This window comes from Salvia splendens, chromosome 18, assembly GCF_004379255.2.
Source record: "Salvia splendens isolate huo1 chromosome 18, SspV2, whole genome shotgun sequence".
Classification (NCBI taxonomy): domain Eukaryota; kingdom Viridiplantae; phylum Streptophyta; class Magnoliopsida; order Lamiales; family Lamiaceae; genus Salvia; species Salvia splendens.
Window position 1 is genome coordinate 23,930,888 of NC_056049.1, and position 14,861 is coordinate 23,945,748.

Below are 14,861 nucleotides of genomic sequence, written 5' to 3' on the forward strand. Positions count from 1 at the left end.
AGCAGTAGCTATGAATTTTCCTTTGAAGATTTCATCACAATTAATTGCAAGTTTGCAACCAAGCTATGTGAACTACCAATGTTTTCCACACATCAATAGAGGCAACACTTCATCCACACAAAAAATGGTGGATTTAATGGGTCCCACCGCTAGAAAAACTCGGCATTTAGAGTTGTCGTCGATTCTACGATGCAGCAACTTCTTCCCTATCATAAAGGTTGAGATTAACTTTCATATTCACCGGCAATTCATTTAGACTACCTTCTTAACTATATCTAATCCCATGAATTTTTTTTTTCTAAATCTTTCATCATACATAGAGATGAACATAACAAAATAACTAGATTTAGAATTGAAATCTCTTGGTTTCCTTTCATTAATTATCTCATGGATAGCAAGAAATTACAGAAGACAAGTGAAGAACACTTGTATGGAATAAATAAAAAAATACAGACATATCTCAATCCTAATCCTTTCCATCTAAATCTTGATCAACATATAATCAAGATCAACATATTGATCAACATATAATCAAGATCAACATATTGTGATGTTATGTTAAACCTTTCACTCTACACAATGCAACAATAATAAGATTCCCCAAAGAATATCACTTGAATCTCCCTCACACACAAAACACAAGGCTCAAGCCACCATCTGCTCCTGCTCCACATACATCTGATCAATCCAATGGGGCATCGGCTCGAGTCCACCGCGCCGCTGAGGAACATCCCTCACCAGCGCGTTCACCCACTCCGGCTCCTCCAGGCTTGGATTCGCTGCTCCCGCGCTGCGAATCCCGAAAGAAGCCGACTTCCTTAGCTTGCTCGCGTCCTCGCCGTTGAACCCCCAGTCCACATTCCCATCGCCCAACCCCCAATTCGATAGCTTCGATGGAGGCGGTGCCCGCGCCAGTCCGCTCGAGTTCGAGTTGCGGAACCCGAAGCTTTGGCTCCGCTTCGAGAACGCGCTCGACCTCGAATTCATCACGGCCGCGGCCGCCGACTCAAACCCGTACGTGGCGGCTCCCGCGTTGTTCGAAGGGTAGCTCGCGCGTAGATGGCCAAAGCTGTTGATTTTCGGCGACGACGACAGTGACGGAGACATTCCTTGTAAGTGAATCTGGAATAGATCATCCAGATTCGTAGGGTTCAAATCCCCAGCAGCTGATGAAGTTCTGAGCCGACTGCTGGGGAGTTGCAGAGCGAGGGGAGCCGTGAGGCTCCCCTTGCTCTGCCACATCGGGGACGATGGCGGCGTCAACGCCGCTGACCCGAGCGAGAGCGGGCTGATCGCCGCCACATCCAACGACGCCGCGGAGAAGGACTTCGGCGAGGGCATGGCCGGTCGACGCGTAAAGCGGGCGGAGCTCGTCCGGCCGGTGCGCGAAGAAGCAGACCTTCCTCGCACAGCCGGTCTCGTCCTTGCAGAGGCGGGTCCGGTACTGAGCGGGGTGCAGCCACGACTCGAACACCCCGTGCGCATACTCGCACGCGTCGCCCTTCCCGCACGCGCCCTTCTTGAAGTCGGGGCACGGCACGCACGTGTAGGCGTGCTTCCTCGGGTCGCGGCGGCGCGCGTTCTCGCCCGGGTGGACGAAGGGGCACTCGGTCCAGTCGTGCGAGTAAGCCCTCGAGCACGGCTTCACCTTGAAACTATACATCCTGAATTCGTCGCTGCCGTACACGCCGTTGTTTATATCCGGCAACGGCACATCGATCGGATACTCCTTCTTCTCCGGCGCCTCCACGCAGATCCGCTCCTCCTCGGCGGCGGATCCGTTCAGCAGCGTCTCAAGCCGCCGCCTCCTCGATCCGATCGACGATTTCACACACGGAGCGATCAACTCGCCTGCTCTTCTCCCTTTCGCATCAACGGCGTTGATGTCAGCAGAGGCGGCGATCAGGAGCTCGACGACCTCGACGGAGGACCAGGCGCCGCCCGCGGCGGCGCAGTGGAGCGCGGTGGCTCCGTCGGAGCCGCAAGCTTTATTGACATCGACTTTGCAATTCTCAATTAGATAGCTGAGAATCTCTGTGCTTCCATAGAGTGAAGCAATCATGATCGGAGTTCTCTCCTCAAACCCCATCTTCTTCGAGCCGAAGCTTCTTCCATACCAAAACCTGCTTTCGTTTACATCAACACTTTTATCCTCAATTTCATGAATCAAACCAGCTAAATCATCCATGGCGGCCAATTCAAGCAGTTTTGAGCAACTTTTTTGCTGAATTCCACTTCCAAATCCTGAATTCGTCGCCATATTGAAGGGGTACAGATTACTCTTCGAACCACCGCACATCAATAAAACCTAAATTGAGAGAGAAATTAGGGAAATTAGAAATTAATGAAGCAATCATTCAAATTTCAAACATTAATAACAGGAAATAATGGTTTTTATACTATTTCTGAGTAAAAAATATAAGGAGTGGGATATTAAAAGAGGGAAAAAAATTGAGTCTTGCACAAGAAAAGAATCATACCTTGATGTAGTAGTGAAAGGATAAGTCTTTGAGGGGAAATTGAAGGAATTATTGAGTTGAAGGATGAAGACTTAGAGTGAGATTATGTGTTATATATATAGGGATGAAGTATTCACACATGGGAACTGAGCAAGAAGGAAGGAAAGGAGGAGGAAAGTGTGACTTTTCTTCTTGCTTCAATCATCTCTTTTCTTGAGAGGGAGAGGGAGAGGGAGAGGGAGAGGGAGTGTGGGAAATATAATTAAAGAAATATGGAAATTTTTTCCAAAATTGGTCAAAAAGTCAAACTTCAAAAGAAGGGGTCAAAAGTCCACACTCTCACACTACCTGTGTGTCTTAGAGCATCTCCAATGGTTGGCGTCACCACCGGAGCGCCGATTTTTCGCCCACGCCGGTTTGACGCCGAACCATTGGAACCGGCGTGGGCGAAATCGGCGTCAAAATCGGCGTCGCCATGCCGATTCCCGCGCTGACGCCGGTTCCCACGCCGATCCTCACGGGCGCCATTGTGGCTCCCGGATCGGCGCCAAACCGGCGTCGGATTTAAATATATTTTTTTTTTTTTTTCGCAAAACACAATATATACGCGCGTTGAAGCTCATTTTCATTCGCACCACTTGTTTTAACGAGTACTCTCTCTCTACCTTACTTTCTGTACAAGATCAATAACGAGCAATGGAGAACAACTACGAAGGTACTCCAGTTAATCCCGGGGGATGGTCTCAGACTCCCCCGGCTCCCGGTGTAGGGTCTCAGACGCCCCCGACTCCCGGGGCAGGGTCCCATACTTCCCCGGCTCCTGGGGGAGGTGGTTGGCCTCCAATGAGCGGGTACTACAACGTGTACCCGTGGCAGCAGATGATTCCGGGGTGGGCACCCGGCATGCAGCCCCCTATGCAGATGATGCCGGGGTGGGCACCCGGCATGCAGCCACCGGCGCAGCAGATGATGCCACCGGCGCAACATATGATTCCACAGTCGCAGGCGACGCACGGGGGGGACAACGCCTATCGGCCGACTTTTGATTTTTCCACCGGTTCTTCGCACACATCGACCCCAACGGATGCACAGTATTCGGAGACCTTCTCCTTAGCGGACTTGGGTTTTGATATTAACGACGTTTCTGAAACTCTCATTCAAAGCCAGGGAGTAGGGCGGGGTAAGAAGAAGGGCAAGGCGAAGAAGGTCGGCGAGTCGTCGCAGCCCCGCGCCGAAATCCGGGGCCGGAGGAAGTGGACGGACGCGGAGAACGTTGCGGTTGCCAAGGCGTGGGTGAGTGTTTGCGACGATCCTCTCGTTTCAAACAACCAGAGGATCGTCAACTTGTGGGCGAAGATAGCTGCAGCCTACAGGGCATTTTGCCCTGAAGGGAGACCGTGCACCGGGGAGGAGGTCCGGAAGTGCTGGGACCGAATCAGGGCTGGCGTCTCTCGATTTTCGGGTTTGTACGCCAACGCCCTCCGCATGCAGACCAGTGGCCAAACAGAGGAAGACTGCAGGAGGATTGCGGAAAGAGCCTACCCCGATCCGGATAAGAAGTACTATGAGTTCACCTACTGGAACTGCTACGTTGTGCTCAACGAGTCGGAGAAATTCCGGGCAGGCGTCGACGCTGGCTGGCCGAAGAGGCAGAGACTGAACTATACCGGAGATTATAGCGGCAGCAGCGGTGGTTCGTCAGACCTCCCCGAGACGGCCCAGGAGGTCCCGACTCCTCGGTCGTTCGGTCGCCGACCTCGCCCGGTTGGGCAAAGGCGGGCGCAGCAGGTTGCGAGGGGGGGCACACCGAGTTCCCAGGATGTCCATTCGGCATCCCCCCTCGGCAGGTCTACCGAGGAGCTCAAATTCTTCGCGCGCCAACAAACGCGCGCTCAAATGGTGAAGACCTTAGCCGACTTCCAAGCGGCGGTGGACCCCGAGGTGAAGGATTTTCTTCGCGTATTGCTCCAGAGCCAGCGTGAAGAACTGGAGGCGATGAGGAGGGACACCGGCGGGAATAGCCGCGGCGTAGGTGGCGACGGAGGCGGCGGCGACGGCAGTGAAGAAGCGTTGGGCGACGACGGAGACGAGGACGGCGGCGATGAGTGATTTTGTTTTACTTTTTTTAATTAATGTACTTTTTACTTTTTGTAATTTTTTTAAATTGTTGTACTTTTTTTTAAAAGTAATGTACTTTTTAAATTTTAATATTATTATTCGAATTTTCCGTATTTGTCTCGTAAATTAAATTATGTATGTTGATACAATTGTAAATTAAATTATATAATTGTTATTAGTGATGTGGATAGGTAGTGTGAAGGCTATTTGATGGCTATTTGATGTCCAGTTGATGTGGCAAGCTGATGTGGCAGGAGAATTGTAGTGCTGATGATGTGGCAGTGTGAAGGCTATTTGACGGCTATTTGACGTCCGCCAGCATTGGAGATGCTCTTACTGGTTCACCAGTTCAAAATGCAAATGCAGATTCAGGTGAAATGTAAATGCAAATGCAAATGCCGAAAGAAGGAAAGCGGGATGGGTCCCACATGAGCGCGCGTTTTTTTCCGTTCACGTGTGGGGTTCACCTGCTTTGAAATTTCCTGCTGTGGCGCGTTGCCTACACGCTCTTTTTTTTAATCATTGTTATTTGTTTTTCCCAACTTTTTCTAGAAGCTGATGGCCTATTGTGTGTAAAAATCTGTCTGTGCGTTTAATGGGGAAAAAGCTTTAAAATAGCTGTAAATTTTGAAAATCTCAAACAATAAAAAGAGACTAAAGTATAATTAATCAATTAAATTTATAATTAGTTCTTTATAAACTGAGTATGCATTTTTAAGTTCATTGAAAAAAAATCACTTTATGAATATATAAAGAATGAAAAGTCATGCCGAACAACCACTTTGCCTCTCAGACTGCCACACTGTTGAAACATTCATAGCAAATATGAATGCGTGTATAATTTCTTAGGAGAAAAGGATAAATGCACATAAATTTTTTTCGTATCTTAGATCTAGAATGGGATATCGAACATAAATTTGAAGTTTGTATAACAAGTTATTAGTTAAGTGATTTGAGTGGGTGTTTAATTTCTATACTGAGTATAAGGCTGATTGCTAGTGAAGTTCCAATGATCAATTATCTTACATTGATTTATTTGATAAAAGTAAAAAATAATTGTGAATGAAATGAGTTTGGATTGGAACAATATCAACAACAATAAAACAAGAAAAATCAACATATATAAAAACAATTTTTTTATTAAAAACTATTACAAAAACGAACAAAAACAAATGGACATCACATATGCTGACATTATTCATCATCCCATCCACTAAGAATACTTGATTAACCACAAATATGGTAAACAGAAAACTGATTAACAATGTATAAAGAATTTATGTAATATTGTACTCGCAACGAGTAAGCGATACGAAATTACAAATTTATATAAATTTTATAGTAGTTTTTAGTCTAAACATCATATGTATTGTGATAATAAAACATAATTTAGTTAATAAGACATTTTTTATATAAATGTAATGAGGATTTGAGTCACTATGATCACATGAATAAATGCATAATTATTTTTCATCTTCTTGAAAAAAAACATGAAATGCACTTTTATAAGAATTATACCCTCTCTGTTTTATTTAAAGCGAAATATTTTTTCCCCAAGAAATTTTATATCGTATTTTTAATTTATTAATTGTCTATAAAATTAAATAAGAAAGATATCCAAAAAGAAAGTTGTTAACTCTAAAATCTAAGTAGGACAATGGAGTATTTAGAGCATCAGCAATGGCGCCCGTCCCGGCGAAATTCCGACCGGAATGACGGAAGTCCGCGCGGGACCCCTGCATTGTGCAAGGGAGGCACGGATACGGACATCCGCTGCGGACACCGGAGTTCCGCGGCGTTCCGTGGATATCCGTCGCGACGTCCGTGCGGACGTCTGCTATTGCGTTGACTCCCACGGACGTCCGGGCGAACGTCCCGATTATTGCATTAATTTTTTTTATTATGAGAAGTCCGTCGGGATGTCCGCCACTGTGCAGTGGGATATCCGTATGACGTGGCATCCGCAGTGGAATGTCCGTATGACGTGGCAAGAGGTGTTTTTGGGATGTCCGCCGGGACATCCGCACCACTGCTAATGCTCTTAGCATTATCCATTTAGAAATCGAAGTGCAGTTGTTTTCTTGTAAAAAAGGCCCCATTTTCCACACGTTTTCTTGTCGAAGAAATTGGTAATGTGAGCTTTTAAGATAAGTTAGACAGAGTTAGTTATTAGTTGCTATAGTTTACAGTTTGATAGTATTAATATACTTCATTCACAAATTATATTTCTCAAAATTATTCTATTATTGGGCTTCTTTTTCCCACCAGTTATAGACACATCTCAAATCATAGTTCTCAAAATGGCAAAAACATATTTTAAACAATAATCTTATGATATAGTACAAACTAATCTTTAAGAATTAACACGCAAATAGTGAACAAAAAAGTAGAAAAACCAAACAACAAAAAAAAAAGAATATAGCAATTGCATGGATAAATTTATAATTAATTTTTTTATTTCAGTCTGATTACTACCTGAATTAGTACTAGAATAACTTGTATAGTACAATGACTTAGGAACTTTTTACATTAAATTTTAATCATCACTTAAAACTTAGAAACGAAATAAATCAAATTTACAACCAGTTGTGGTCTGTGGACTTATGGTATTGCAATAGCTTTGCAATTTTATGATGGAATTAATCTACACATCAAGCAAATGACAAGAAAGTCTCAACGGAAAACCGAATAATATAGCAATAATTGAGAAAGAATAGTTGTAAAATTATGTGAGTTTCTTTATTGTGAAACAATGACGAAATTCATGAAACAATTTAATAGATCGAGGACTTATGAAGGGCTTGTGTCAAGTCAACTACAGACATTATCACATATCCACAAGTTTTTAATTTCTATGGATTTTATGAAAGAAAATATTTTCATTGGCTAATAAACTATTGGGAAGAAATAGTCAAATTGAGGTTTTATGTCCATTGCATACGTGGCGATTAATATACTAAAATTTTCTATTGTCCATAAAAATAATAGAATGAGTCACAATTTATGGAGAGTGACATGTACACTGATATAATTTGTAATAATGAGTTGGAACTTCATAAATATCTATTAAATTCAAATATCATTGCACATAAATGAAGCGCAACAATAAGTTGAATGAATTTTACGTTCCATAATCTTTTAGTATTATATAATGAACACAAATAGTACTTTTTTTCAATCTTATGATATAAATTTTAAATGAATATAAATCCTAATCTAACTTTAAATTTATACAAACCTAAACATAAGAAATTAGTAGGCTTAGGAGTTTGAATTGGGGAACACACCCAATAATTCTTCATTGATTGCACACGCTTACACGTCATTCCACACTATATTCATATTGTCACACGTTTTTAATATTTTTAAGTGACACACTTTTTAAAATACTTTCTATCTTCTGATGTTTATTTATTTTTATCTGTTCAGCTAGAAACAGCCTATTATGACCAACAAATAATATGTTACTACTATGTACAGAATCTCATGTGATAATTGTGATGTTGTCTCACAAAAGTATTACCCTATTAAAAGTAAATTGTAGTATTGAATTCGATTTGGATTTTTTCAATTTTCAGATCAGATTTCTTTTTATTCAATGTTCTGGTTTTTGGTTCGGCTCGTATTGTTTAAATAAAAAAATCTGAATTGTATTTAGTACATGTGACCTTTATTTAAATAAGTATAATATCCAAAATATTTTATCTAAATATTTCTCACCTAATAATAATAATAATGGAGTATTAGGGTTAAAACTTATTTATAAAATAATGATTTTTGGATATTTGGATATCCCGAAGCTGTTTGGATTTATAAAATTCGAATTTATTTATTTGCTTTGGGTTGGGCCATGCTCTTGCATTGATTGGTTTTGTATCAATTGATATTTTGGGCCCAATTCAGAATTTATTGGGCTAGACATAACTTGAAAGCAAAGAAAGCTAAGAAAATTTTTGGGTATATCTACTTGCTATATTTCATCCACCTGCAATAGCTAGGGATGGATCACAAACACATACTACATTTATATATAATTATATATTATATATATACCTAGCTAGAATACCACAACTGCTTAATCACCTGCAAATCCACATCTTCAACTACAAAATACACATCTACTTAAATCAACAATCTAAATCTACTTGACTGCAACTCTGGCCGGCAGCAGCCCTTGCCGCTGCTCCTCCCCGACGATGTCGACTCGAACGATCGACCGGCTACTCAGGCTATACTTCCCCATGGCTCCCACAAATCCCTCCCTCACAACACTCCCAATCCAATCCTCCACTATCTTTCCCCCATACAAGTATGCAGCCCCCACAATCTGCCGCATCGCCTTCCCCTCTATCTCCACCGCGCATTCGCACCCCACCACGTCTCGCAGGCACCCCGCCATACTCTCGTACACCTTCTTCTCGAGCGTGGAGAAATCGAACCGCTTGAACACCACTGTTTCGTCCACTTCCCTGTCCAGCTCCTCCAGCCACGAGTTTGAGTTGTCAGAGCTGGATTCGGACTCCGATCCCATCGTGTTGCATATCTCACTCCCTTCGGCTGGGAGGTTCAAGTCTAGATAGGACTTCAACGCCTTGTGTGCACGTTCCCCCGTTTCATGGCTGCAGCTGCTGTTACTGGTGATGATGCTACTCCTTTCTTGCCCGACCAACTTCCTTTTATTCGCGGTGGGATCATCGCTCAGATCGAATCTCACCACTATCTGCATCGCACTTCCCCTCACGCTGGCCACATCTTCCTCGTCTTCGAACGTGTTTCCTTCTGATAGAACCCTCGTGGCTCCGAGAAATACGCAGTTGCTGACGCTCACTTCTCGCCCGCACCAGTCTGTGAACCGGCCAGTCTTGGCAGCCTGCAGCAAGGTATTCTGGACCACGGGATCAGCTTTGTCGACATTGTCGAGGAAGACAACAACCGGCTTCTTGCTCAGCTTCTCGACCAAGTAATCCACGACAGTACCTCTCATTGTTAGCTCATATTTGTTACTGATTTGGGCATTGAATAAAGCATCTACTTGACTCATCTCTTCTTGGAAACCTAAGTCCACATAGATAAGGCTTTCTCTACTTCTATACATTACCTCCGCCATCGCCAGCCCCAGCTTCTTCTTACTCAATCCATCAGCTCCCCTCATATTGATCCAGACATTCCCACGACCGGTTCCTCGGGTTAGAGCTTCAACTATGGATCTAACTGCCTCTTCTTGATGACTAACTCTTTCAAGGAGAGCTGTGTAGAGAAGCTTGGGATCTTTCACTATATCAGATTGATAGTTTGAGATGGTGGGGGTGAATGCATCCGCTATGGCCAACCCTAGATCAGTAGTGACTGAAGTAACTGAAGATGGAGAGGTACGATCATCGTCTGCGCTGGCGGTTGAAGGATCAAGATTTGGAGATTTGAACTTAGGAGGTATTTCACCAGATTTTGAGGTGAGTTCTTTGAAAGAGGAGCTCTTTTGTAGGTGAGTGGACGGAGTTGAGGATTCTTGATTCTTGTTTCCTTGGCTGTTTGATGACTCGTTGTCGCTACCTTCATTCCCTCTCCTAACTTGGAATCCGAGAACACGCGGGACTTGATTGCTCGACTGGTGAGCGTGACCTCGTCCCATGTGGTGTTGCTGGCATATGGCATCCCATTTCTTCTGCAGCCCCTCGATTTTGGCGTTCAGTAACACTCTATCATCTGTGCCCTGCACTGGAAATATCGAAAATCAAGTTGCTATGACTTGTTTACTACATATATTAGGGGATTGATTCACATCATTGGTTGAGTGAAAGTTTTTTGTTTTTTCAAAGATTGTAGTAGTATTTCATAGCAACATACCTTTATGGAACCACTAGATTGATGGTTCTCAGAAGGTGGAGAGGCACTGTTTGATAATGCGGCCACTTCTTGTTCGTACTTATCGTTGCATAGCTGGCAACGGGCCACATGTTGGCACCCGTTGCTCAGGGGGCTCTTTGTCTCTGGAGGCATTGAGAAGAACCCGCCCAACGGAACAAAAGACTCCATCAAACTGTTCATAAAAGCCACTCATCCTGTTTATACAGAATCTCTAGACATATTCTGCAAATTCTAGCAAATAAAGATGCTAAAACACACAAGGATCATCATAACAGTTCATCACCATATTTTCTTGGATCCAGTTCAACAAATAGCTTATCTAAGCTAATCAAGAAAACTCTTTTTATCATCTTTTTCTAAACGGTGGACTTTGATCCCTAGACCTGTCTTACAAGACTATGAGCCTACTTCCATTTCTTCTGATTATTCGATATTCGGATTCGACTTCAAAAGGGAATCTCTTGAACTATGATTTGATGCAAAGGTTCAAATGAATTTAACAGAGAGGAGTGCAATAGGGAATGATTGGCTATTGAAAGATGTGTGCCACTCAACATAACAGTAGTCCTATATTTGTCGCTATGCCATTAGTTTTCTCCGAGGATGGAATTGCGTCAAAGAAAATTCTACTTTCCACTATTTTTTTCTTTCTTAATCATTGTGAGTAAGTAGGAAGAAGACTAAATACTAGAATTCCCATCTTCCTACGCCATTTAAGGGCCAAGTTTCAGACGAAACGAAACCCATAATAGTAGTAATTTTCTAGTAACAATCAGCACTACCCAAAATCCACTGCAAGGAGATAAAAAAATTTTGTTTAGAAAACGATTCTTCCCACCATTGACACCAAGAACTTGAATTAGATTCCCAGCTTTTTTGTCATTAAAAAATGATATTGAATAAGAAGCAGAAAGAGAAGTGACCTGGACCTAGGGTAGGAGCCTCCAATGGCGAACTTGAAGGAAGTAATAGGCAAAACACCGAGCTCCCAATCCTCTTCAATGGAGGGAAACCTGTTCAAAATCTTGAAATACACCTCATACGTCGCCGCCATTCCAATCAACCACACCTTCCCAATCCTCCCACCACCAACCACCATTTTCCCCAAATTCCCCACCACAAACTTCAACCTCTCCTCACCAACGCCCTCCCCCACCAAATTCCCCAAATCCCCGAAATCCACCACCACGCCACCGCTCCCTCCGCCCTCCGCCGCCCTCTCCACTTCCTTCAGCCTCAACCCCAACACCTCCTCATCGCAATCGCAGCTCAAATACCTCGAAATCTCATCCTTCACGCGCTCCACGCGCAGCGCACTCATCCCCTCCGGCAACGCGCCGTCGCCGCCGCTTCGCACGGTTTCCAAAAAACCTGCCAGAGCATCTCCTGCAGAAATCCCCAACAAAAGCGGGCATCTCTTCCTGTCTCTCAGCATAACCTCACCTATCCTCCTACAGCTGTCGTCTCCCGCGAAACACCCCATAAACGGAAAGCTAAAACCCCTCCCCCCATTCAAATTCCCCAAATCGCCCTCACCATTCAAATTGCACAAAAACACAGGCGCACCCGGCCGCTTGTACCTCGAGGTACAACCATACACCTGCGACGAGTGGAAACCCCCAATCCCCGGCCTCAGCGTCGCCAATTTGATGTCGCAGCTCCTGAACCCCGCCTCCCCAAACACTCTGCTCACAAGCGGATCGTCTAGAATCGAAACGATGAGATTCCGCAGCTCCACCTTCACCACCGGAACCGACGAGAACGACGAGTACTGCTGCTGCTGCTGCTGGTAGAAGCTGAAATTCTCCGGCTGCCGCCGCTGATTCGCCTGCGATCGCTTGATCGCCGCCATGAGCGAGTTCGAAACCGGCGGCTCCAGCTCCCGCTCCTCGCCCTTCCCCGCCTGCGCCGACGGCAATCGATCCAGCGACACGCTCAATGAAAGCTCAAGCGCCTTGAATTGAACTCTCGTAGAGTAAGCATTGCTCCGAGTCCTTCCACAGGCTTCACGAAGAGACGAATTCGGGAGCGACAGGAGCGAGGAGACCATGTGGAGAGAGGTCGTCTGAGCGTGGCCGCGGCGGCGCGCGACGGCCACGGCCTCGTCGAGGACGGCCGTCGATTCCTGCGTGAGGCATTGGCGGGCGGCGGCGACGGTCGTCGGCATGGGAGGGATAGCTGGTGTCTGTTTGTTTGTTTGTTTGTTTGTTTGTGAGAAGAAAAAAGAGCGAATAAAATAATGGAAGAAGTAATATTTATTAAATAAATGGAATATTATATAATACTGAGGGAGTGTTGCTGTCGATATATATATGGAGAGGTGTGTATTACGAGTAATAAATAAAATGGAATTTAAGGCATGAGAAGTTGAGGGATTTTGGCTTTGAATTATTTAATGGGGTGTGGAGAAGAAGGAAGTAGTGTGTGTGACTGTTAGTGTTGGTGGTGAGGAGACTTGGAGTTTTTGTGTATGGTGATTGTGGGGTAGTCAAATAGATGTTGAGTATACATTTTGCAATGTATTTTCTCATCTTTAATTATTGAATTATAAATATTAAAATATGGAAAATAGCTTTGCTTTCATCATTTAATCAATATCGCCCTCAATCAGAATTCGTTAGCATATAAAGTAGAAACATTATTTCACCTTAAACTTATTTTCTTCATTCAATGCTCATAAATTTTGTGTCCAAAACAAATACTTTCTCCGTTCATGTTGTTTTTCTCTTTTAGATTGTTTACCAAAATCAGTCTTTATCAATTTTTAGTAAGCTTTCTTCTCTCTAATGTGTTTAATCTCATTTCCATTAATAACACTTGAACCATATTTTCTTTCTATGTTTTTTTACTTTATTAATTCATATTTAAACGTATGATGTCCATAACCAAAGAGTATTTTTTTTGGGACTACAATTAATATTTCCTTTGAAAAAAGAGTAGTGGTGTGATTTATACGGAGTATTAATTAATGAATACTACTATTACTATTAGCTTATTTTAATTCTCACTCTACTCGGGTCCTTCTCAATGAATTCATGTCAACAAAAAGTCACACGAAATTAAAAAAAATGGAAATAAGAAAACATATATTGGGATGAGACCCAACCCAACAAATATGGGGTTCTCCAAATTGGAATATAAGTGGAAAAAAGATAAAAAGGTGGAATGTGATAGGAGAAGGAAATGCACCACAATATGTAAATATGTAAAGGTGGAATGTGACAACCGAATTGAAGGAAAGGCACCACCACACATCATCGCCTCCGAATATGAATAGCATGGAAGTTCAGTCCCATTCATGGTGGACCTCTCAATTAATAAATCAAGAGAGAGAATCAAAGAGAAAGAGGGCTCCCAAAAGTTGTATGATTTGATGTGTTCCTTTGTTTTCACCTCCCTTGTTCTCTTCTACCCCCCAACGTTTTCATCCACTTTTTTTGCCCTTCCACATTTCTTCTTTCAATGCCAAGATATTTTTTTTTCCGATTCTATTGGAGCGCATCGCCACTAGGGGAACCCTCAACGCGACAGACGCGAGCTGGCTCACGATGCGAGTCATTTCGTCCCTTGTCTTGCATGCGTGTGTGTGCGCGCAATGCATTCGCTCTTTTAGACCAATCGCGTGTCATCTAATTATTGGCCGATAGTAATTTGGGTTTTCTTTTTATTTTCTTTTAATTTTTATCGTTGTCGAATATTCAGTTGACTATTTTTTAAAAAATTTAATATGATATAATCTCATCCTATAAATACCTTCTAATTTAACCTTGATATTCTACCATTTTTTTCTTAATTTCTTCTAAATCCTTTTAACAAATTCCAGTAAAGGCGAATATTAATCTACAATTTTATGAGGGACTTCGCTCATTAATTTAATTAAGACATATAAATATACACAATTGTAAACTATACACCACCAAATAAAAAAGAATGTAATTAGTAAGACCTCTTAATAATAGAAGGGATGGCATGAATAAGTAATAAATGAGGGGATAAATTGTACCATGAGTCAATTACTAGTGAATAGCATTGTACCATGAGTCAATTACTAGTGAATAGCATGTGAACTACTCCCTTCCGTTCCCTCATAGTTGAGACAAAAAATTTCGGGACAGAGTTTAAGAAAGAGATGTTGGGTGTGTTAAATAAGTAGATAAAAAAGTAAGAGAGGAAAAAAAGTAAAGAAAATAAAGTAAAAAGTAAATAAAGTAGAGATAATAAAGTAAGATAAAGTAAAGTAAGAAACAGAAAAAAGTTACTATATATGGAAATGACTCAACTATGAAAGAATTTTTATAAATGAAAAAATGACTCAACTATAAACGAACGGAGAGAGTGTAATTATCCTGTAAAAGAATATAACGTTCCAATTTTAAACCATGAACCCATATTTTCGATTCTGATTAAGTAAGTAAGAAA

General features: G+C 42.7%; 1 protein-coding gene and 1 pseudogene across 2 annotated transcripts; both read right to left on the minus strand.

Annotated features, from left to right (window-relative positions):
- Positions 1 to 345: 345 nt before the first annotated feature.
- On the minus strand, positions 346 to 2,690 carry LOC121777682 (annotated as a pseudogene).
- A 5,829-nt stretch (positions 2,691 to 8,519) lies between these two features.
- Positions 8,520 to 12,910, minus strand: LOC121777175 (protein SMAX1-LIKE 6-like). Of its 2 annotated transcripts, none has more exons than XM_042174340.1 (3): positions 11,372 to 12,910; positions 10,422 to 10,614; positions 8,520 to 10,287 (listed from the first exon to the last, which is right to left on the minus strand). In XM_042174340.1, exons 1-3 carry the CDS (start codon positions 12,607 to 12,609, stop codon positions 8,719 to 8,721), a joined length of 3,000 nt encoding a protein of 999 aa, XP_042030274.1. In that variant the 5' UTR covers positions 12,610 to 12,910; the 3' UTR covers positions 8,520 to 8,718. The 2 variants fall into 2 exon arrangements, with proteins under 2 accessions (XP_042030274.1, XP_042030273.1); XM_042174339.1 differs by having other exon boundaries at positions 11,366 to 12,909.
- Positions 12,911 to 14,861: the final 1,951 nt, after the last annotated feature.